General features: G+C 41.5%; 2 protein-coding genes across 2 annotated transcripts; one reads left to right on the top strand and one right to left on the bottom strand.

The window, feature by feature from the left end:
* Positions 1-1,112: 1,112 nt before the first annotated feature.
* On the top strand, positions 1,113-1,643 carry LOC142635209 (uncharacterized). The gene is made up of 2 exons (XM_075809408.1): positions 1,113-1,240; positions 1,361-1,643. Exons 1-2 carry the CDS (start codon positions 1,113-1,115, stop codon positions 1,641-1,643), a joined length of 411 nt encoding a protein of 136 aa, XP_075665523.1.
* A 19,498-nt stretch (positions 1,644-21,141) lies between these two features.
* Positions 21,142-21,840, bottom strand: LOC142635208 (putative mitochondrial protein AtMg00310). The gene has a single exon (XM_075809407.1). The coding sequence runs from the start codon at positions 21,838-21,840 to the stop codon at positions 21,142-21,144; it is 699 nt and encodes a 232-aa protein (XP_075665522.1).
* Positions 21,841-25,703: the final 3,863 nt, after the last annotated feature.

Genomic DNA, 25,703 nt, shown 5'->3' with positions numbered 1-25,703 from the left:
ATGAAACTGGTTGGTTTCATTGGTTTTCCTAGGTCATCATATCTTGTCTAATTTATTTTTCCGCTGCACTTATATTTGACATGATATTGATGTTTATTTGTTTTAACAAGCTTTATTCATAATAAATCTAATTAACAACTTGGGTTTAAAACTTGTTAATTCTATCAACCGGAGTCTAAATTTCCTAACATGAAGCATGTGCTCAGCACATGATTGGAATGCAAAGAGTCATGACAGATGGTGACAGTTGGTTTTCACGAGTGTCTTGCGAGTAAGGCATTCCTGCGAAACAGTCTGTTTTGCTATTTTGTCATATCTGCTCCACTACATCCTCATACACGCTATATATACCATCATTATCCACATATTGAGTATAAAGCTTTTCAGAAAGAAAACCCTAGCCACAAACCTTTGAAAGTTAAAGATTGTCATACCCACAATCCTCTACATCATCCATTGTGGTTTCCTCTACTCCTACCTCTTCATATCTAAATTATTGAGAGGTTGATAGCACAAACACTTACCACACCCATACTGAGTGTCTAGTGAGGTTTGGTGTTGCTGGGAAGCATTTAAAGAAGCCAAGCTTTGGTAGATCCAATCGAGCGCATTGCGGGATCTAGAAAGTTAGATAAGACACGGTTCCGGGAAGCCTTGTTGGAGTAGGAGCTTAGAGGGCTTAGGTGCACTGGGTATGTTAGGCTTGGAAGGTCTCTTGGTATTCGTATATCTCAACTCACTATCTAGTGGATCGATTTACCACTTGGAGGGCGGCGAAGAGGTTTTCTGCCGAGTTCTTCGTTTTCCTCTTCGATAACACATCGGCATGTTATCTTGTGTTTGCATTTCTCTTCCCTACTCTTTTAGCTTTAATTTTACTACTGTGTTGTAATGAATATGGCTTAGAGTTGTTGTATTATTTGTTCGCTCACATTTACTCTATTCCGCACTTAGTTTAAGTTAGAGTAAAATCAACCGAGTTGTAATTTATTAATTTGGGGGTGTAAACAGCTCTTGGGTTTTAATCACAAATCCAAGCTTTCAATTGGTATTAGAGCGGGTGCACTTGCTGTGGTTTCATTACCTAAGTGCGATCCAAGACCCCTTTTGTGATGGATCGATCACAATCTCTTAATGCTCCACCATACTTTGATGGAAGCAACTATGCTTTTTGGAAAGTCCATATGAGGGCATTCCTTTGTGCTATAAATGAGTTTGTATGGGATTTCGTTGAGAATGAGTTTGTTAGACCCACGACAGCCAAGTCCGAATAGGACAAGGCAGCCCTTACTTTGGCAAATGTCAATAGCAAAGCAATTAATGCTATCTTTTGTGGTGTGCCTACTGATGAATTTCACAGGATATCGCATATAAAAACCGCCAAGAAAGCTTGGACAATTCTTGAGATTACCTATGAAGGTACCAAGAAAGTCAAGGACATAAAACTCCAAATGCTTACCACCCGATTTGAAGAGCTCAAGATGAGTGACGATGAGTCATTTGACTCATTCTATGGGAAGCTCAATGAAATCGTAATTGTCAAGCTCAATCTCGGTGAAAAGATTGAGAATGCTAAGGTGGTGAGAAAGATTTTGAGGTCCTTATTGGGGAGCTACCATGCAAAGGTCACTGCTATAGAATAAATCAAAGATTTGGATGAGATCAAGATTCAAGAGCTTATTGGATCTCTCCAAACATATGAGATTGGACTGCCTTCTCACAAGCCAAGCAAATCACTTGCTCTCAAAACCATCAATGAGAGAATGGATGACTCCTCCAAAGAAGACGATGTGGAGAAGGAAGTAGCATTCCTTGTGAAGAACTTTTGGAAATTTCTGAAGATGAAGAACAGTGGGAAGTTTTTCAGCAAAGAAAAGTTTTCATCATCCAAAGGTGGTAGAAAGAAGTTCAAGAAGAAAGATGGAAAGAACTCTCGACCCCCCCTTCCAAGGAGTTGTGTGCTAAAAATGCAACGACCATGGACACATCAAGAAAGAATATCCCAACTACTTGAGAGGGAAGGGTAAGGTGTTTGTCACTACTCTTAGCGACTCTGAAAGCTCAAATTCAGACACGGAAGAAGAGTTTGACAGTGACGGGAACTATAGGGCTTTCATGGCAATTACCTCCGTTGATTCTAGGGATGAATTGAGCAATTTGGTTAATGACCTTGATGAGCATTCCGAGGGTGAGGAAGTTGAAGAATTAGAAGATGAAGATGTATGCCAAAATGAAGGTGAGAACAACCTTCAAGAAGCATATAATTCTTTGCTAGAAGATTGTGGAAAATATGCCAAGGTTGTGAATCTTGCTGTGAGAAAGATGAAGAAGAGTATAGGTGTCTTGTGCAACTTAAAGATGTAAAATGTGAAGTAGAATGACTCAAGAGAGAGCCGGTTGAAGCTTACTCTAAGATCAAGTTTCTTGAACTTGAAATAATCCAAGCTATTGTCAAGGTTGAGCGTATCTCTACCAAGAAACTTGACAACGTGCTATCCTCCAAAAATCTTCACATGACAAGACCGGTTTGGGTTATACCGGAGAAGGAAGCTCCAATAGCGAACCTAAGAAGGAAGTGAGGTCCATATCAGCCAAGAGTGTTGAGAAACTTAAAGAAGTGATGCTTGATACTGAGACCCCTGCTGTTGAGAAGAGAACCATTGGTGCAAAACCAAAAGATAAAGGGAAGTCATTACCTAAAAACCAAAGAGGGCCTCAAGTGAAGCGTGTATGTCATCATTGTGGAGTTCAAGGGCACACAAGACCAAATTGTTTCAAGCTTCATGCACTCAAGAATGCTGACTCTATGCGTGGGCAAGAAAGTTCAAAGAAAATGCCAAAAGGAGCACAACCTAAGGGAGAAAATGAAGGACATCTCATTGGAGACGTCATGAAAATGTTGAAGAACATCTCTCTATGCCTTGCTAGCTTCACTCCGAGGTTGGAAAGCTATGTTGGTAGTACCCCTCCATCCAAGGTTCTCACCCAAAACACTCGCAAAGTGTGGGTGAAGAAGGGTACTCATGCATGATTACTCCCTATGCCTATGCATTAATACTTTCAATGTTTAGGGTCATAGGTTCATGCATCCTGTCATGCAAAATCCTCTTGTATGCACATCTATCTTTGTAGGAAAGATCTTGAAATCTATGTGTGATTGTTGTACATCAATCTTCAAGCTTGTCATGAATGATTAATCAATAGTCTTGTTGGTCTTGATACATGCATAGACTTGTGCCTATATCTTTTCCCACGTTTTTATGTTTTTGTTTATAACTCATCAAATGTCTAATCTCTAAAAGAGATATTGATCTGCAAAAGCCGTCACACATACTAGTATTTGACTAGGAAAAATGGAAAGCTACTTGTATTGAAATGTATAATGCCTCAAAAAGCCAAAGGCTTACTCATAAAATTGAAATATAAAAAATTTCAGGCATCAATCCCAAAAATGAGATGTATTGTTTAAAAATGATCAAATGTTATGATTTGTAAAGAAGCCAAATGAAAAGCTTCAAAGATATGTCATTATTTTCTTGTGGGAGATCATATATGTTCACTTCTATAATTGAGATAGTCCACTTGGCTTAGTATTAGTTGTGTATAACTTGATTGAATTGATCATTGAAACTTCACTCTAGACGAAGGACTATTCCACTTTTGATACTCACACACAACACACAAGACTTTGTTCAATGAATACTTATTTCATTTGTGTGATTGTACGTGTTCAAATGTGATATGCGTACTCAGTTGCTTGTCGATCAAACCCAAAAATATTTTTGAGTATTATATTTGTTTTTGAAAATGTTTTTATGCTTTTGTGTTTTGAGTTTTTATTCAAAGTGCATTTTTCTTGTTTTTTAACAAAAACTTGTTCAGAGGCATTTTCGCGAGAAGCTCGCGACTAAGCTCTTCCTGCAAAAATGGGTTAAGGCAAAAGCATGAAAACATAAAATTCAAGTAGAGACTTTAGCGATTGTCTCGCGACTGTTTCGCGAGTAATTCTTACCCGCGAAAAACTTTGTGCTTCAAATGCATTTTTCGTGAGTAATTTCGCGAGATGGTAACCCGCGAAAAACGCATGTTTTCAGTTTTAAAGGGCTGATATAGATGATTTTTCAAACATACCCTATTTCACTCCCTTTGCCTCCCTCGTGCCTCTCTCAACCCAAAACTGATTTTCACTCAAAAATCCAACCAAAACTCAAGAGAAAACTTTTTCAAATCATATCTAAGGTATGTCCATACAATCTTTTCTCTCTATTGACTTAGATTTTGCAGAAAATTTTGGGTTTTCCTTAGTTGGGTTCTTTTTTGGAAAAGGGTTGGGAACTTAATTTTTGTGAAAATTCTTTCAATTTCTTGATTGGGCTTTGTTCCACTTGATTTGTTGGTGTTTGTGTAGGCTCCTTGTGGCAATTTTAACATGTATTTAGGCAAGATTCACTCATGTTTATGCATTGCCTACATGTTAGTTTTATAAGTGCATATCAAGTGTTTGATAAAATGCCCAAGTGGCATTTTGGTGTTATTTTGGACTCCTCTAAGTACCAAACTTTAGGGATTACCATGATTGGACTTGTTTATCATGTTTTAATCATTGAAAATGTGTTTTATACACCTTGACCCAAATGTGATTAGTCATGCCTTTCACATGCATCACATATGCACACCACATGCTCACTTCATGCACACACTTGTTCACGTGTCATGTTCTGCATATCATTCTTGCTAGATATATGTTGTTACATGTTTAGCACATTTCAACATGACTGTATTACATTGTTTTTTTCTTTTTAGGACTTTTTGCTTATTTTTATGGACTAACTTGACACTAATCAAGTTTGTGTTCTGGTCTTTGTGTTTTTGCATTTTTTTTGGGCTTTGTGCTTGTTTGTGCAGATGTATCCTACAAAGCACTCTACCACCAAGAAATCCTCAAAGTGTGCTCGTACGGACTCAGCAAATTTCCGCTCCATTGAGGCAGACATGGCCTACAATGACTTTTATAGGAAGGCAACAATCATCATGGAAAGGGTTGTAAGAATGAGGACCCTTGAAAACACTGTCATTCCTGAGATATTCAAAGAGAGAACTTGGACAAAGCTGCTGAATCCAAGTGGAAATTTGTATGCTTAACTCATCAAGGAATTATTCGCTAATGCCATAGTGCAAGGAGATCACATCAATTGTTGGGTGTGTCAAAAAGAGTTAATATCACAAGGGATTCAATTCAAGAGTTCCTAGAAGTTCGTCCACCATCTCAACCAATCTCAATACAATATGATGATAGATTGGATTCTCTTGAGCCTATGTCAAGGCTACTCGGTGGTTCTCTCACAAAGAGGTCAATGAATATCATTCCTTTCAATGCGAAAATGAGGACATTGGCTTATGTAATGATCCACAATCTCTACCCGGTGACGAACTTGACAACATTGTCCGTACCAAGAACTATCTTCCTGCATGATCTCTTCAAACATAAGGAGATCGACATAAGTGGTCACATATATCACCTCCTGACAAAAAGCATCACCAAAAGGAACTCAAGGATAGTCATGCCATTTCCTACTCTCATCATAGGTCTCATTGCAAAGACAATGCTGAAAATTCCAAGTGGACTTACTGTTGTGCAAAGGGACTATCCCGTTGGTGTTCATAAGGTGACCCCGAAGCCAAGCCCACATCACTGAATCAAAAACTGACATTTCTCAAATCCCTAGGGCTAATGTTGAAGAAGAAGGTGGGGACATAGAGGATGAAATTGACAGATTCACCTCAGCCCCGAAGAGTTCTGCACAACCATCTTCCTAAGCACAACCACGGGGACTCGATCATCTTGATTGCCTTATTGCAAGGGTAAAGCAAATGTATGGCATGCTCAACTCTCATGTGTAGCACACCGTGGATTAGTTTGCTTACATTCAAGGCCAAATCACTGCATTATCATCACAGATTGAGGATATGGCTATGGCACAAGGATCCAATTCAAAATTTGAGCAATTCTAGCTCCTTTGGCCATTCTGGTCAAAAATGGGAAGAAAGTTTTAAGGGAGAGTTGCACATTTTGAGAGGGACCATAATGTAACATATGCACTTCATAGACATATTGGTTTATTTTTGGTGGTTTATTACTTTCTTTTGCCATAGTTTCTAGAACATTTTTATTTACATTGCTTTCTTTAAAGCTTTAAGTACTTTGGTTTAATTCCAGCTTAATAGTAAGTATTTTGTGTTTTTCTCATTGCTTTGTAGTATTTTTTAGTACTTTTAGTTTATCTTGAGAACTACACTCTTGTGCCCTTGTTGGATCTTCAATCCATAATGCATATACTTTGGTGTTTTGCATTGGTTGTGTGTTTGGACATGCAATTGATTTTTGCTTTGCACTTAATTGCATTCCTTGTATGGATGATCATTTACTAGTTAAATGATCATTGTAGTCATTCTTTAATGATTGTTCATGTATGATCAAGTTATACTTCATAGTTTATATCTTGTTGTTTACCTTGATCGCATTATACTTGCTCCTATACGTACCTTGTATTCAACTTGTCATGACCTTATATGAAAGTTTTGTTTGTGTGCGAGTGTTTCAGGATACAGGTGTATTCGGGTAAGTGCTTCATAGCTTCTAGATTAGGTGTGAGTAAGTTTTGCCATTGTTCTCAAACTCACGTTTAAGTCTAGAGTCTGTTATAGGGTGTTTTGTCACGGAATAGCTAAATGGGGAGATTATAAAGTTGTAATTTACAACTATTTTGTGTTGGCTTTAATTTCATGTCAAATTTGATTGTAATTTTGTTCAATCTTTTGTACCCTGTATTGTGGGATTTATTTGTAAGGGTTGTATGTGAGAGAGAGAGTGTGAAGACTCAAGGCAACATTGAAGAATAAAGAAATTTTCGCGGGTAGCTCGCGAGTAGCCTTCCCGTGAAGTGAAGCATGTGCTCAGCACATGACTAGAATGCGAAGAGTCATGACAAATGGTGACAGCTGGTTTTTGCGAGTGTCTCGTAGGTAAGGCCTTCTCATGAGATACCCGCGAAATAGTCTGTTTTGCTATTTTGTCATATCTGCTCCACTACATCCTTATACACACTATATATACCATCATTACCCACATATTGAGTAGAGAGATTTTCAGAGAGAAAACCCTAGTCACAAACCCTTGAGAGTTAGAGATTGTCATACCCACAATCCTCTACACCATCCATTGTGGTTTTCCTCTACTCCTACCTCTCCATATCCAAATTCTTGAGAGGTTGATAGCTCAAACACTTACCACACTCATACTGAGTGTCTAGTGAGGTTTTGGTGCTATTGGGAAGTATTGGAAGAAGTCAAGTTTTGGCGGATGCAAACGGGCGCATTGTGGGATCTGGAAAACTAAACAAGACACGGTTCCGAGAATTCTTGTTGGAGTAGGAGCTTGGAGGGCTTAGGTGCACTAGGTAGATTAGGCTTGGAAAGTCTTTTGCTATTCGTGTATCCCAACTCATTGTCTAGTGGATCGATTTACCACTTGGAGGGTAGCAGAGAAGTTTTTCGCCAAGTTATTTGGTTTCCTCTTCGATAACACATCGGCGTGTTATCTTGTGTTTGCATTTCTCTTCTCTACTTTTTTAGCTTTCATTTTAGTGCTGTGTTATGATGAATATGGCTTAGAGTAGTTGTATTATTTGTTTGCTCGCATTTACTCTATACCGCACTTAGTTTAAGTTAGAGTAAAATCAACCGAACAGTAATTTATTAATTTGGGGTCTAAACAGTTCTTGTATTTTTATCACAAATCCAAGCTTTCACTTTTAAAGCTTATTTTTTTTAAAATGATTTACTTAAACCTCTAATTTTTCTAAAAAAACGTTTCATTTAATAATTTAAGATAATTTTATTAAAATATTAGAATTTTGCATAAGTTTCATTTAAATTTCAAATTTTAAAATAAATTTCTTTTAAGTAAGCTAGTCATGTGGTGTTTAATTGTGTTCACAGAAAAAACGAAACTTGCTCATTAATTTTTTTTAAATAAATTTTTTTAAAAAAATCATCTTCCATTTTGTTGTGAAATCTTAATTTTAACAACTGACCAATCTATCAATCTAATCGATTTGATCTGATCTAACGAGGTGCATAACGGGTTTATGTGTTGAACATGTGCATAACCTGATTCAACCCACAAAGGCATACCCACTTTCATTCTATTGCCAATGTTGTCCTTGTACTTGAGATTTTATGCATCCCTCCAATGCCCATCACTAATAGTGATGATTTGTGGCGAACGCGTGAATAAAACAATTCGACCAACAAACAAAACTAAACAATTTTTAAAAAAATCGTAAATGTAAGTGCACAATTGTTCCCGGACCCAAAAACAAATGTTGGGCTCAGGCCCAACGAGCCTTATATAATAAGATTTGTAAAGTGTGGGCTTGAAATCTAGGTTCGGGATGTTGGAAGTTCGATTAACAGGTTAGAATGTTACAATCCACGCAAATGATGAATGAATATAACAAATAGGTCTCCTCAAACGTAAGCCGATGATGGTTTATATAAATACTCTCTTTCCAGGCCAAAGTTTACAACTCTCAGTTCTTTTTTAGTTTTAGGAGCCGATCCCCTTTTTCCTTCCTCTCTCGTCTCTTTATATACTTCTTCCTTTTCACTGTTCATCCATGTGTCATACAAATCTTCCACTTAGATACTTGTCTCATCCACCACCTTCTTGAAGTCTTCAAACAATAGCGAGAAAGCTGAATCGTACTGTTCAGAGGTCATTTTCCCATTAATGCGGCCAGGAAGGTAGATGCAAGGTCTTTAATGTGGAAGTAGCAGCCTTTTCCCTAGATATTTATCTCACATTCTTGCATCTTAGAGGGTGCTTGGATCACCCTCTTACCCATCAGTTTTTCCAGGACTCTGCCTTTAACCTTCTTGGCAAGTCCCAAGGTCATCAGCGAACCTGTCCGAGGAGACACTTATCCTTGAACAACTCCTCGGACCTCCGCAGTATAGGCTGACTCGTGGGCTTAGGGACCCAATGACAAAAACAAATTGGTACCAATTGATCAAGCCCAAAACCCATTTGTTTATTTAATAACTCTTACCCCCCATAATAGCTCCTCAAAACTTTATTTTTCCCTCCCATCCGAGGAGAAAGATAGAGTTTTGAACCAAACAGTACACTTCCACATGCTCCGTAGACCGCCACGTGTGTGGGGATCCTTTCGTTTCCCTAAAAATGCTGTCTGACGCTTCGAAGCCCGAAACACGCGCATTTATGACCGCAAGTTACATCCTGTTCCCCACGTTCAACGGTGAGATGAGCATCCAACGATCCAGGTCGCCCCTTGAAAATTTGAGCGAGACAAATCTAATTTCGAGGCCGCCTCTTGCACGTCAAAATGCTTGGAAACCCGCGCCTTCATTCATTTCTTCAGAATTCAATCATATCAAAGTATCGATCATCCTCTTTTCTCTCCAGAAACTTGTGAAGACTCGCATAACCAACTCTAATAAGTTTTTGCTTTTCTTTGCTCATTACTCCTTGGCTTCTGTCCTCGGCTCCCATCTAAACTCCCTTTCTTCTTCAAACTTTCATTTTCGCTTCCTCCAGATGGGTAGGTTTAAGTGCCTGGTCGATACCACCGCTGGTATGGAAGGCTTTAGGGCCAAGTATCGCATCCCCAATGACGTAGGTCTAAGGTATTGCCCAGTTGAAGCCGTAGGTAGTGCCAAGAGAGACGGAGAAGTCATCATTCCAATGATCGCCTTCATAGAAGGTGGAATGACCCTCCCTATGAGAAATGTGACTAGTGAGTACCTTCGCAACCATAGGTTATACCCAGACCAGTGCGCACTAAATGTGTTTAGGGTTTTAGGTAGCGTCGACGCTCTGAACGAGCAAATAGGTCTAAACCTCACATGGCACGACGTCGCCTTTATGTACGAGTGCCACAAACTCAAAAACGTAGGATATTATATTAAATCGCGGTCCAGTATAGTCAGGTTGATCTCTTGTCTGCCTAAATCCAACAAAGGCATGAAGGACAACTACCTCATCGCCTCAGGGAACTGGCATGACAGCCCTCACTGCCCAGTTGTATAGGGAGATCTAGGTGTAACTCCTTAGGAGTTAACTTCCTTAACCCGTGAGTCAATCCCCCCGCCTTTTACTTCTTTAATCCTTATTGCTCGCTATTGCTTCTAATCTTTATGTTTATTACTAATCTGACCATGCTCGTCTTCTCGGATGTTTCTTCTCACAGATAAACAGCACGTACGTCCATGCCTGAGCTTCTGCAACGTTGCCGACTTAAATCACATTCTCCGCTCAGAAGTCTTCGTGAGTGAAGATTTACAAGTGAGAGCGGCACATTTGATATTAGGATACGATCCTATATCCTCGGACTTCCAAGAAATAGAAAACGAAATCATTGCGGGGGATAAGTGTCGTAAAAGGATAAACGTCGCAAGGCCAGGCTTCCTTTCCAACGACGATCTTCCCGACGACCTCACCATCATCCTGTACACACGCCCTATTGTGGCAGTTCCTCTCTCGGCGTACTCCCAGACGACCGCAGTCCAAGAAGAACAAGCATCCTCGCCGCACTCGTTGGACGAGGAGATAGACCAGTTTCAACTTGAGGACATCGAAAGGCCTCGAGGAAACCCGTTTGTCATTCTCTCGGACGAGGAGCCCGAGCCCACCGAGACTTCGGGGATACAAGGCTTGATAGTCGCTCGCCCTGATTCCAGCTCTGAAGAAAAAGAGATGGATGTACTGAAGGGACTAATGCACAAAAGGGGCGAAAGAGTCTCCAAAAAGGGAGCAGGTGGGTCACAGGTCCCTCCGTCCTTACCCCCACCCCCTCCTCCATCCGATCCTAAGCCTCCCGTTGCTGAGCCTAAGAAGAAGAGGAAGGGCGAGGCCGAGGAGGCTGATGGGGAGAGGCAGAAAAAGCAGAAACAACAACAACAACCCCCACAGCAAAGACCTGACAAGGGCAAGGGGCGTGCCTCGTTAGTGGAAAGCGGGGAGATCAGGGATCTTGCCGAAGTGCGCCGCAAACCGGCTAACTGGTCTCCCAAGCTTAAGCTGGACGGGGCACCCATTTCCAACCAATCCAACATCAGGATGTTCCAACAAGGCCATGCTCTCCACCTGGCCGATGCTTTGGAACGTCCTCTCCTGCTGCCTAAGGACATGGAAGCCTTGGAAAAAATGAATCAGTCCCACCTGTTCCTTTCGCTAAAAAGGGACTTATCCTTGGTAAGCTTTAAATCTTATCTTCACTTTAATTTTTCATCGCATCTAACTATTAGGAGACATTTTTATGCATTTGACCTTTTGATACACTGTCACATGCCATCCAGGAAGTCTTTGCTGCCGAGAAGTTCGTGGAGGATTCTCGGAAGAAAGCTGGACTGGAATTAGAGCTTCAGTTGGAGACCGAGAAGTCCCTAGGCCAAGCCCTCGCACAAAATGAGAAGCTCACCACACAGCTGACGGAGCTAAAAAGGGAAAGGGATGGTGCCGAGGCCAGCTTAAAGACAATGAAGACCCAGATGGAGGGGCAACGCAAGCTTCTTCATCAGAAGGATGAGGAGTTCTCCAAAGCTCAGCAGGAGCACTCCGACTTGAAGAAGGAGCTTGCAAAGATGAAGGACGAGCCCCGCGCCTTCAAGGACTCACTAGAGGCCGTAAAGAAGGCTGCCTACAAGGAAGGGGTAGCGGCGACAGAAGACCAACTGACGGAGGAGTTTGCCGCGCTGTGCCAAGAATACTGCCAGCAAGTATGGGGGGAAGCCTTAAATGTCGCAGGGGTTCCTTCAACTTTCGAGCTAAGGAAGCCCGAGAACGTTTGGCTTCCTATAGACATACAGGAGACAGATTAACTTCCTCCTGTCGCCCTTGCTCCTGAGATGGCTCTTTCCACGCCTCATCCTGTGATCCCAGAGCCTATTCCTACTCCTACAGAACCTTCTAGTTCCAATAAAGAGAAGGAACAGGGTGAAGGTGCTCAAAAGGTCACTAGCCACAGTGCCGAGCCTATCGTCCCACCACCAGTAGCAACAAACAAAGGAAAACAAGCACAATCCTCCTTTGAAGTGGAACTGAAGAGCACCAAAGCTGGCAGCGCTTCCGAGCAGGACCTTCCTTCCAAAGCTTAGGGCCAAGCCTAGGACTTTTCTTTTTTTTCTTTTTTTTTTGTAAAAAAGACTTTCCTTGTAATATATATTAGAAGCAATTAATGAAAGACTGTCTTGTCTGATCTTCATTTGGCTTGTACTCTTTTACTATAAAAGTTCTCACCAGCACACAAAAAAAAACGAGTGGCACAACCAACTCCATTTTCAATATTTGAATCGTCGTAACTTTAAACAACAGTATATATGCTTAGCTTATACTTTACAAATCATGCCTAAAGAGTATAACATGTGTAACACAATGATGCACAACTAACAACCTAACTTAGAATTCAATTTGAGGCATAAAGTGATCAGAATACTTCGTCAACATCTCAACACTAATATGACATAGATTTTTATTAGTATTTGCAAAGTGAAGTATTCAAGGACCTGACATAAACAAACTTTGTCCTAATGGTGAGTACGATATCAATTTGTACGAGGTATATGAGCCGAGAACCATACACATCTAAATTCCTGTTTGATACTCAGAATCTGTAACTTAAAATGTTAATTTCACCAAAGTGTAAGGCTTGTAGATCCGGTACAACTAAGGTTCTGTTTAACAAATGATAGGGCATCAATTTCCGCAAGGTATGTGGTCCGAGGATCATGCATCACCAAGTTTCTGTTTGATACTTAAGAATATATCAATTTTTACAAGGTATGTGGTCCAAGGACCCTGCATTACCAAGTTTCTATTTGATATTTAGAAATTGTAACTTAAGATGTTAATTTTCCCAAAGTAGAAGGTTAGTGGACCCGACATAACTAAAGTTCTGTTTAACAAATGATAAGGCATTAATTTCCACAAGGTATGTGGTCCGAGGACCATGCATCACCAAGTTTCTGTTTGATACTTAAAGATTGTAATTTAAGATGTTAATTTCCCTAAAGTAGAAGGTCAGTGGACCCGACATAACTAAGGTTCTGTTTAACAAATGATAAGGCATCAATTTCCACAAGGTATGTGGTCCGAGGACCATGCATCACCAAGTTTATGTTTGATACTTAAGAATATATCAATTTCCACAAGGTATGTGGTCCGAGGACCCTGCATTACCAAGTTTCTATTTGATATTTAAAAATAATAACTTATAGGCCTAAATATATTCATAATTTGAACCACGAACGACAAAAGTGCCTTTTATTAATAATAATACCTTCGAAGATTGTTTACATTCCATGGGCGTTGTACAATTTTTTCATCTAGATCAGCTAGCCGATATGACCCTATGCCTGCTACAGAAATGATCTGATATGGTCCTTCCCAATTTGATCCTAGCTTTCCCCAAGCTGGGTTTTTGGCAGTATCTACAACTTTTCTCAACACCAGATCCCCAGGCGCAAGTGGCCTTAGCATGGGCATCATACCCTCGTTTAAGCTTCTGCTGATAATAAGCCATTTGGACCATGGCGGCCTCTCGCTGTTCCTCAACCAAATCCAGGCTTTTCTCTAGGAGCCGTCATTATCTTCTGGACTAAAAGAACTAGTCCTTAGCGTGGGGAAACCAAATTCTAAAGGTATTACTGCCTCAGCCCCATAAGTTATAGATAATGGTGTCTCTCTAGTGGATCTGCGCGACGTAATTCGATACGTCCATAAAACATGTGGTAGCTCCTCTACCCATCTAACCTTCGCGTCGTCCAGCCTCTTCTTGAGTCCACTGACTATGACCTTGTTAACGGCCTCAGCCTGCCTTTTTCCTGAGGATAAGCTGGGGTAGAGTATCTGTTTATGATGCCCATGTCACTACAATACTTCCTAAAAGCTCTACTATCAAATTGAACGTCATTGTCTGAAATGAGTGTGTGTGGTACCCCAAATATAGTGATAATATTCTTCCAAATAAACTTCTTGGAATCGATGTCCCTAATATTTGCTAAGGGTTCAGCCTCGACCCACTTGGTGAAGTAGTCGGTTCCCACGAGTAGCCACCTCTTGTTTCCTACAGCCCTCAGAAAAGGACCCATTATATCCAACCCCCATTGAGCGAAAGGCCAAGGATTGGACAAAGGATTAAGAACTCCCCCCGGCTGATGTATGTTGGGAGCGAATTTTTGGCATTGATCACACTTTCGTACGTAGTCTTGAGTTTCCCTCTGCATATTGGGCCACCAATATCCCTAAGTCAGAGCCCTATGGGCTAAGGACCTTCCCCCAGTATGGCTACCGCAAATTCCTTCATGCAATTCTTCCAAAAGTGTCTCCGTTGACTCAAGGTGTACACATAACAAGTATGGTCCAGAGAAGGAGCGTTTATACAATTTTTGATCTTCGGACAGCCAGAAACGAGGCGCCTTGAGGTGAATCTTATCTGCCTTAGACTTGTCCTCGGGAAGAATGTTGCTTTTCAGAAAAGATACCACAGAGTCAATCCAACTAGGCCCGGGTCTTATCAAATGGACATGGACGGTACTTGTAGTGATTAGAGTCGGCTCTAGCAAGTCTTCGACGAGAATAATCCTAGGCAAACACTGAGCCGAGGACGTTGCCAAGGTGGCCAGTGAGTCTGCGTGTGTGTTTCCACTTTTGGAAACATGAGAAAGGATAAAGGAATCAAATTCAAAGTGTAAACGTTTGACCTGGGTCAAGTACTCTTGCATTCTTGGATCCCTATCCTCTATGGTCCCCGTCACTTGGCCGACCACTAACTGAGAATCCGAGAACATATGAACTTCTCTTCCGCCCATCCTACGCACCATGTTCATACTGACCAAGACTGCTTTGTACTCGGCCTCGTTATTAGTCGCCAAGAAGGCTAATCTTAAATATTTTTCGAAGACAATTCCCTCAGGGGATACCAGTACGAGTCTGACACCAAATCCCCTTTGGTTGGCTGCCCCATCTACGGATACCTTCCAAATTGGAGGTCCTTTGTCCATGATCATACCAACTGATTTTTCATCTATGTGTGATTCCTTCGCAGTTTCTTCCACCAATGGTTCAGTAAATTCTGCCACCAAATTTGCGAGAATCTGGCCCTTCACCGAGATGCGCGGCATGTATTTGATATTAAAAGCTCCCAAAATAGTTCCCCACTTGGCTATCCTTCCGGAGTAGTCAACACTACGTAACACTGACTTGAGAGGCAGTTGGGTCAAAACCACGACGGTGTGGGACTGAAAATAGTGAGGAAGCTTTCGCATAGCATGGACTATGGCCAGAAGTGCCTTCTCCAAGGGCAAGTAACGCACCTCAGCTTCATTCAAGGATTTGCTGACATAATAGACCGATCTTTGCACCCCATTGCCATCCCTTATAAGGACCAGGCTGACTGCATGGACGGCCACAGCTAGGTATGCAAACAAGATTTCGTCAACCTCCGGCCGAGACATAATGGGTGGCCGAGAGAGGTATTCCTTAAGTCGCTGGAAAGCTGAAGCACACTCCTCAGACCATTGGAATCCTTTCCATTTATTCAACAGTTGGAAAAAAGGTTTGCACCTCTCAGCTGACCGAGAGATAAATCTGCTAAGAGCAGCAATCATTCTGGTCAACTTCTGAACTTCCTTTGGATTCCGAGGTGGCTGTAAGCCTTGGATGGCTCTGACCTACGCCGGGCTCACTTCTATCCCTCTATGGGTAACCATGTAGCCCAGAAACTTTCCGGAGCCCACCCCAAAAGAACACTTTGAGGCGTTAAGGCGCAGCTTGTACTTTTTAAGTATCTAAAAGGTGTCGTCCAAATCTTTCACGTGCGTGGGTATTGTCTTACTCTTCACTACCATATCGTCCACATATACCTTAATGGTCTCTCCAAGTTACGACTCAAACATTCTGGTCATCATCCTTTGGTAAGTAGCCCCTGCATTCTTCAATCCGAATGGCATCACCTTATAGTGATAGTTCCCTGTTGGAGTAATGAAGGCCGTCTTCTCCTAATAATCCACCACCAATGGAATTTGATGATAGCCCTGGAAGGCAGCTAAAAAGCTCATCCGAGGATGTCTGACCGTGGCATCCACAAGCTGATCAATGCGTGGCATCGGGAACGAATCCTTCAAGCAGGCTTTGTTTAAATCTGTGAAGTCCACACACACTCTCCACTTTCCATTCTTCTTTTTCACCACTACTGTATGCACCAACCACTGCAGGTAGAAAACTTCTTTAATAGCCCCGGCCCTTTTGAGCTTGAGCACTTCTTCCTTTACAGCCTCGGAGTGCTCTTTGGAGGAACGCTGAGGTGGCTGCCTTCTAGGAACCATAGCAGAATTGACGTTCAGATGATGGTAGATGAAGCTTGGGTCAACCCCCGGAGCCTCATAGGGGTCCCAGGCGAAGACATCAATGTTGTCTTTCAAAAACTCCACCAACTCCATCTTCTCTTGGTATGGTAATCGTACGCCGACTTAAAAGAACCTTTCAGGATCATTGGCTATCAAAAACTTCTCCAAGTCTTCACACATGGCTTTCTCTGCTGTCGCCGCATCGGGCGCATCTAGAGTCGTTAATTGCTATAAATCTTCTCCGACCGAGGCCTAATGCAATACCGCAGCAGATATGCATTGCCTTGCCACTGATTGGCTACCAAGAACTTCTTCGATGAATTCCCCCGAAGGGAACTTTATTTTAACATGCAAGGTGGAGGAAACAGCACCCAAAGCGTGCAGCCAAGGCCTACCGAGGATGGCCGTGTATAGGGAATACGCATTAACCACGATGAAATCCACCTCCACTGTTTCTAAGCCAGACTGTACAGGTAATCAAATTTTTCCCTTTGGTATGACAGCTTTCCCTTTGAAGCTTATCAAGGGGGAGTCATAAGGAGTGAGATCCTCCAGTTTAAACCTTAGCCCCTTAAATAAGTCAGGGTACATAATATCCGCGCCGCTGCCTTGATCAATCATTACCCTTTTGACGTCGTAATTCCCTATCCTCAAAGTGACCACCAGGGCGTTGTCATGGGGTTGGATGGTCCCAACCTTATCCTCCTCCGAAAATCCCAAGACATACTTATTCCCTTTAATCTGCTTCGGCTTCAAGCTTGACTCCTTGGCCTGGTGGTGTGAGACTGCCATCACCCAGGTGGGACGGGAACCGGTCCTGCCAGGTGTAGCGAAGATAACATTAATCGTTCCTAAGGGCGGCCGAGATGAGTTGTTCTTCTGATTATTTGAGCCGAATTAACTACCCTGCCCGTTAGGCTGGTACAGATGCTGCTTCAGTTTCCCTTCGCTAACAAGCTGTTCCAAATGGTTCCAAAGAGTCCGACAATTCTCAGTAGTATGACCCACATCCTGGTGGTATTGGCAAAAAAGATTCTAGTTCTGCTTTGTAGGGTCCCCTGCCATCTTACTAGGCCATCTGAAGTAGGGTTCCTTACGGACTTTCTCCAGTAGTTGGTGCACTGGTTCTCGGAATACGGTGTTAACTGTCTAAGGAGTAGCTGAGCCAGCCTGCCTAGAGTAATCTCTCCTCTGCTTGTTGTTATGATACCTGTCCGACCTGAAATCCCTCCTATCCTGCAGGATAACCTTCGCCTTACCCTTACCCTGCTATTGATCTTCCTCAACCCTTTTGTATTCGTTAATACGGTCCATGAGGTGACGTACACTCCGTACAGGCTTTTTGGTCAAGGATTTTCTTAAGTCATGATCAGTGGGAATGCCCACTTTAAAAGTATTAATTGCCACCTCATCAAAATCTCCATCTATCTTGTTGAACATCTCCCAATACCTGTCAAAGTATGCTTTCAATGTCTCACCCTCCCTCATGGCCATAGATAATAGCGAGTCCAACGATCAAGGAACTCGCCTGCATGTAATGAACCGAGAGGCAAATGCCCTAGTAAGTTCCCTGAACAAACCGACAGAGCCCGACTTTAGTCCGTTGAACCATCTCATAGCAACAGGTCCTTAGCTAGAGGGGAAGACTTTGCACATCAAGGTCTCATTGTGAGAATACACCGCCATCCTCTGATTAAAGTGGCTCACATGCTCCACCGGGTCTGTCCAACCATTATAAATGGTGAAAGTGGGCTGGGTGAACTGCTTGAGAGCCTTCCATTCTCAATCCTGCGCGAGAAGGGTAATTTGGAGAGTTGATGCAGCGCTCGACTCATAGCGTCGTTTCCCAAGCCCCTGGAGGGGAGTTTCCCATGCTTGCGACCCGGTAGGTCAACCTCATCTTAAGAAGAGGTTTTGCTAGGGGGCGTCTAGGACCCCGAACTGTAACTACTTCCCTGGGATTCCCCCGAAGAAAGATCGAGTGGAGGTGAAGCCCGCCTTCGTTTAACACGGCGCAGCTTCTTCTTAAGGTGGTTAATCTCCCTCTACATGGCATTGGCATCATCCTCGTGGGAGGCGCTGCCTCCAGTGTGCGTATGACTTGCGCCAAGATGTACAGTATGAACGCTTCCCCCTCGATCCCTCCGGTGCTCAAGACGCTCAAAAAGATCTTCGGGCTGCGATCCTTGAGATTCTGCGTGATGCAAACCCAAGTCTGCCATGATGTTCTAATTCCTCCAACGCTAGATTTTCCACAGACGGCGCCAATTGTAAGTGCACAATTGTACCCGGACCCAAAAATGAATGTTAGGCTCAGGCCCAACGAGCCTTATACAATAAGATTTGTAGAGTGTGAGCTTGAAATCTAGGTTCGGGATGTTGGAAGTTCGATTAACAAGTTGGAATGTTACAATTTGCGCAAATGATGAATCAATATAACAAATAGGTCTCCTCGGACGTAAGCCGAGGATAGTTTATATAAACACTCTCTTTCTAGGCCAAAGTTTACAACTCTTAGTTCTTTTTTAGTTTTTGGAGCCGATCCCCTTTCTCCTTCCTCTCTCATCTCTTGATATACTTCTTCCCTTTCACTGTTCATCTATGTGTCATACAAATCTTTCACTTAGATACTTGTCCCATCTGTCACCTTCTTGAAGTCTTCAAACAATAGCGAGAAAGCTGAATTCTACTGTTTAGAGGTCATTTCCCCATTAATGTGGCTAGTAAGGTAGATGCAGGGTCTTTAATGTGAAGGTAGTAGCCTTTTCCCTAGATATTTATCTCACATTCTTGCATCTTAGAGGGTGCTTGGATCACCCTCTTACCCATCAGTTTTTCCAGGACTCTACCTTTAACCTTCTTGGCAAGTCCCAGGGTCATCAGCAGACCTATCCGAGGAGACACTCATCCTCGGACAACTCCTCGGACCTCCGCAGTATAGGCTGACTCGTAAGCTTAGAGGCCCAATGACAAAAACAAACTGGTACCAATTGATCAAGCTCAAAACCCATTTGTTTATTTAATAACTCTTACCCCCCATAGTACAAACATCCATTATCGATTTTGTGAAATTTTGTGAGAATTATCAAAGAATCTGCTTAAAATTTATATTTTATTATTGGGAAATCTATTTTTGACAATATTTATGACTGAAATGTTTTTTTCATAATTTAAAAATAAAAAACTGAAAGAGTAATTAAAATTACAACCATTCTAAAACAGAAATAGTGCGAACCACGAAAGTTGAAAATCCGATACATTATCAATAGAGTGAAGTTAAGAATATTACAAATTTTAATATATAAACCTTACAAATTGATGTGTCATCAATCATAAAAATAAACAATTCAAACATTAATCTAAAATATATTTAAAATTGAAATAATTTGATTTTTGCCTAAACATAATATAGTGTGTTACATCAGCTTTTAATGCTTCACAATTTTACAATATTCTATATATTTTTTAATTGAATTGAAAATATTATATATTTAAATTGTCCATTAAAATCATGGAATATCATATTTTCTTTATATGGTAAATTATATAATTATATATATAAAAATGCAATCATAATAAATTTCTATTAACAACTACCATAATTATCAAATTTCTTTTTTATGAATTACCAAATTTCATATTTAGATTATGCTAAAATTTCCTATATACTGTATGAGTAACCAACTAGTTTATGATATAGTTTTTTTTTTTTTTTTTTTTTGAGAATCCAATCTGAAATGTCTTATTAAATCAAGAAAGAGGCATATCTGCCAATACAAATTTGTTGATATCTGGTAGAACAGACTCCATCCAGACAGTTAAATCAGAACTAGATCTAGCTTTTTTTTGCTAAAGCATCAGCTACAGAATTTCATTTCCTATAGGTATGGGAAAAACTATAGGATCTTAAGGAATTGACATAGAACATAGTGTCTCTAAAGAGATGACCATAAGTAGATTGAAACATATCCCCTTTTTGGAGGGATTTGATGACAATTTCCGAGTCTCCTTCCAAAATGGACTCATGGAGACCTACTTCGTGGACAAAAATGGCAGCATGCCTTGTCGCTAATAGCTCCAAACAGGTAACTGAAGGGGGTTGTGGGATTTTTTCAGAGAGAGCCGCGATGATTTCTCCTTCATGGTTACGTATTACCACCCCCAAGCCTGCCTCTCCCCTGTTTGAGAACATGGCTCCATCAAAATTTGTTTTGAAACTATTGAAATCTGGAGGCTTCCACTTTGTTTCATTTTCTTGTGACTGTTTCTTTGGGAGCGTGTTGACCAGTTGCTGATGTAGAATCAAGTATCGCTTTGCTTCAAAAACCACATGGTTTAGAGGGAGAGCTTCCTCTTTCAGCCTGAGTTTATTCCGCCTAGACCATAGGAACCAAGCAATGGTGATAAAAAGCTCCAATTGGCGTGGCTTTTGAGTGATCAATTCTACCAAGTTTTGGAAGGATTCCGTTGAAGTTTTTTGGCGATCAACCCATCCAAAACCTGCTTCCCATACTTGTTGGATAGAGGCACAATCCCAAAGGGCATGGAGGACAGATTCGAACTGACTTTTGCATTGTTGACATGAGCTTTCTGCAATTATTTTTCGCTGCATTAAGCTTTCTCTCGTTGGCAGAGCATTTGAACAAGCTTTCCATGTGAAATGCTTTATTTTTCCAGGTACATCAGCTCCCCACACTTGGTTCCAAAAGGCGTGAGTCATTTTGAGTTTGAAGTTGAAGCCACTTCTTTATTTTCTTCAGCACACAGCCACTTATACCCCGTGCTTACTGAATAGGACCCATCTCTACTCTCCGGCCAATATAGGATGTCAGGTTGATTGAACAGTCCTAGAGGAATGGACTTTATTTGCTCTGCTTCAAAAGGCAAGAAGTTATTGTCAATGATGTAGGAGTTCCATCCATGTGTGTGTGGATCAATTAGAGCCGAGACAGTTGCTGATCTTAGTGTAAGTGATGGAGGTGATACCACTCGGCCTTGTGACTTCCCAGATAGCCAATTTGACCCATAAATATTAATTTGAGAGTCATCACCAATTCTCCACTTGGCACCCATTAGGATGAGCTTTCTTGCATGTAAAATGCTTCTCCATGCAAATGACCCCGATTTTGCTTTTGCTTCAAACACACTGCTATTAGAAAAATATTTGGCTTTAAACACTTTATAGAAAAGTGAATTTGTGTCATGCACTAACCTCCACACTTGTTTGGCTAGCATAGCTTCATTGAATTTGCAAAGATCTTTGAACCCCATGCCTCCATCCACCTTGAGTTTACATAAAGTCTCCCATTTTTTCCAATGTATTTTTCTTCGATCACCCCTTTGCCACCACCAAAATTTGCGGATCATCACTTCAATGTCTCTACAAAGGCCAACCGACAAGCGAAAGCAACTCATTGCGAAGGTGGGTATTGCTTGCACCACCGCTTTGAGTAGGACTTCCTTACTGGCTTGTGACAATAATTTTTCTTTCCACCCTTGGATTTTTCCCCACACCCTCTCTTTAATAAAGTTCAAGCTGGCACTTCTATTTCTTCCCACCACTACTAGAAGCCCTAAATATTTTTCATATTCCTTAATCTCTGGGACCCCAAGAAAAGTTTTTATGTCCATCTTTTGTTGTCATGGGCACAACTTTGCTAAAGAAAAGAGTGGTCTTTTCCTTGTTGATGCGCTGCCTAGAAGCTTTCTCATATAAGTCCAAAATTTCCTGGATGGCTCTTATATCACTTATCTGGGCACAACAAAGTAGTAGACTATCATCAGCAAAAAATAAGTAGGAGATTTTTGGACCGTACCGGCATAGGGAGTACCCCCTAATTTTGTCTTCATGCACAACTTGTTGGATGAGAGCATTTAGACCTTCAGAGCAAAGCAAAAAGAGATATGGAGATAAAGGATTGCCTTGTCTGAGGCCTCTTGATGGGACAATATTCGCTTTTGGATCGCCATTCACTAGGATGGAATAAGTGACCGTGCTGATGCATTCAGAAATCAAATTCACCCATCTTCCATTGAAGCCCATTTTTTCCATCAGTTGTAGGAGGAAAGGCCACTCTACTCTGTCAAAAGCCTTGCTCATATCAAGTTTAAGTGTCATAGAGCCCATTTTTCCTGATTTCCTTGTTTTCATGTGGTGAGGTGTCTCGAATGCAACTAATATATTATCTGAAATTGCTTTGTCAGATTGGAAAGCACCTTGAGATTCAAATATAATGTCAGGTAATATGGCTTTTAGGCGATTTGCTAAGACTTTTGAAATAAGCTTGTACACAATATTACACAAGGCTATAGGCCTAAATTCAGTTACATATTCAAGACTTTTCACTTTTGGAATAAGAGTGAGATAGGTGTGATTTATACCTGTCGGAATATGAGTTGAATTGAGACAGGAGAGCACGGTGGCTGCCACATCACTTCCAATATCCTTCCAGTAGTGTTGGAAAAAAATTGGGGGCATCCCATCAGGACCTGGGCTTTTAGCGGCGCCGTTTGAGATAGAGCTAAGTTTACCTCATCCCTTGTAAACTCACGCCCAGGGAGGCTGTTCATCTCTTCAGTAACACACCGCTGGACTTTCTGCAATATTGTGTCAATTTCACATGGATTTGATGTGGTGAATAAGCTTGTGTAATATTCTACCAATAGGGCAGCAACCTTCTCGTCCCCACAGCACATCTCTCCACTTGAATTTCGAAGACCATGAATGTTATTGCGGTGAAATCTGTGAGATGCTCTACTGTGAAAATAGCTAGTATTTTTATCCCCTGATTTTATCCAGTGAGATTGTAACCTTTAGTGCCAAAGTTTTTCCTCCGCCACCAACAACCCATTTATATCGTGCTTCAATTGTTGTACCTGGACAAAATTTTTTCCTTGAGCCGCCACCCTTTCTGTTTGTTTCAGTTGCCTTTTCGTCTCAGCTAATTGTCTTGTGATATTGCCAAAATTTTGCTTGCTCCAACGTTGCAGACTTGATTGACATTTGTTAACTTTTCCAGCAACATTTGTCATAGGAAAAGACCCAAAGTTTTGCCTCCAAGCCGTGTGGACTGTTTCATGACAGCCCTCATCATCCAGCCAAACCTGTTCAAATCTCCATGGGCGTTGCTTGCTACCTGGAATGCCCATAGGGTGAATTATGATGGGTTTATGGTCTGAGGTGGCACACTCAAGAGTAAGCACTTTTGATGCCGGAAATAGATTCAGCCAATCTTGTGTAGCTACTGCCCTGTTAAGCCTCTCCCAAATTGAGTTGCCATTCTGATAGTGTTTGTACCAAGTGTACTTATTTCCCACATAGCCCATGTCAGTGAATCCACACTCATCAAGAACATCTCTGAAGTCCTGCATTTGCCTATTTGGTCGTGGTCTGCCACCTGATTTTTCATGAGATTTTAGAATCTCGTTAAAGTCACCAGCACATATCTAAGGGAGGGATGATTTTTGATGAAGCCATCGTATTTTATTCCATGATTCCATATGGTTTTGGGTCTCAAGGAAACCGTAAAAACCTGTAAACCTCTAGCTATTTACCTTTCCTTTGTTTATGACAACATCAATGTAGTTCAGAGAGGAATTTTCCACCGATAATTTGACATCTTTTTTCCAAAACAAAGCAAGTCCCCTACCTCTTGTAACTCAAGAAACTCCAAAAGTATCACCAAATCGCAAATTATTATGTAATTCAAGTAGCCTAGCATCATCCAGCCATGTTTCGGCTAAGAACATGACTGCGGGATCTTGTGCCGGACTATGTCACCGAGCTCCTGAATTGTCTGTGGTTCCCAAGCCCACGACAATTCCAACAAAGTAGACTCATTGTTCATGGCGGGGCTGGGATGCAGCCACCGCCAATTCAAATTCTGATTCATGGGAGAGCAGTCTTTTTTTGTTTGGTTGATCAAGTTCATCTTCTATTGTGGGGGTGCGTTTGTGTGGGAGAGTGTTTGATTGTGGTGGGTTTGTTTCTTGTGGTGTTCGTGGGATTCTTTTCCAGGTTTTTAGAGCATTATTTGGGGTACACGGGTCGGCATCAGGTTGAGGGAGGGGGTGTGATAAGGCACGTGGTCACTAGAATTCAAGGGTTGGCTAGAGTCCATATTTGAGTAAACTTCTGTTACCTTAGTTTCCGCGGCAATTACTCCAGGATCAATGCATACGTGGCTATCAAATAGCATTAACTCCTGATCAATTTCAAGCAACATATCAGTAAATGATTTGCCCAATCCGTTTGTATCATTATTCCCTTGTAACGTAGAAACGTTTTGGGTGTCATTAATGCTAGTATGAGGCTCCGTTTGTGTGGTGGTAGAATGTTGAGTCACCAGAGTAGGGACCAACGGAGTTGCAGCCAGCAAGACTCCTTGATTTTTTGCTTTCTGACCTCTCTCTTTCTTCAGAGCTTCATAGCATCCTGGGACTTTTATCACTGTCTTCCGAGGCATGACGAGAGGAGAAGCTTGAATCCATGGACCATATTCCCTATCTTCGAGAGCCAAGGAGCCATTGCTTTCAATCCATCTATCACAATCTCTGTCAACATGATCTAGGCAGCCACACCAATAATAGAGGATTGGCAATCTTTCATATTTGAAGTTAACCCAGCCCATTGTACCATTCTCTAGAGATATTTTTCGCCCACGACACAGAGGGATAGTAACGTCCACCGTTGTATTTACTCGGAAGTAATGACCACCATCCATCTCAGAGAGTTTTGTGTCCTTACACACTTCACCCACTGCACTGTAGAGCTCCTCAGCAACTCCCCTGTTTAAGAAGGGTAATGGGATATCATGTACCTGAACCCACATTGGAACTTTGTTGAAATTGAGTCCACTAATTGGGGTTGCATTGTCATAGTGACATAGAACAACCAGGTGCTTATCAAAGCTCCAAGGTTGGAGTGATAATATCTTTTCTGCCTCCTCTTTATTGTCGAAAACAAAGAAGAGAATGTGATTTCCTACTGTACGAACCTCAAAGCCATTTTTGGAGCGCCACAATGGGTTAAAGATCCAAATGACTGCTTCTATGTTGAGTGCCCTCTTTGTGAAAAATTTTGCAGCCAGAATTGTTTCACCATTAGATCTATCTTTTGTCAATTTTAGTGTACCATCCTCTCTTTCATTTAGTGACAGGTTACTCCAGTGTTTCATTATCTCTTCCATAGATTGAAGACAATCGCGTTTCCCAAACCCCCGAAGAAAAAACCCAACAATACCCTACGATAAACAGTGTTTATCCAGGGACAGACAGCC

Source organism: Castanea sativa, chromosome 5 (genome assembly GCF_040712315.1).
Source record: "Castanea sativa cultivar Marrone di Chiusa Pesio chromosome 5, ASM4071231v1".
NCBI classification, from domain to species: domain Eukaryota; kingdom Viridiplantae; phylum Streptophyta; class Magnoliopsida; order Fagales; family Fagaceae; genus Castanea; species Castanea sativa.
Note: the sequence above shows the minus strand (reverse complement) of the source record. Positions and strands in the feature narration are given on the sequence as shown.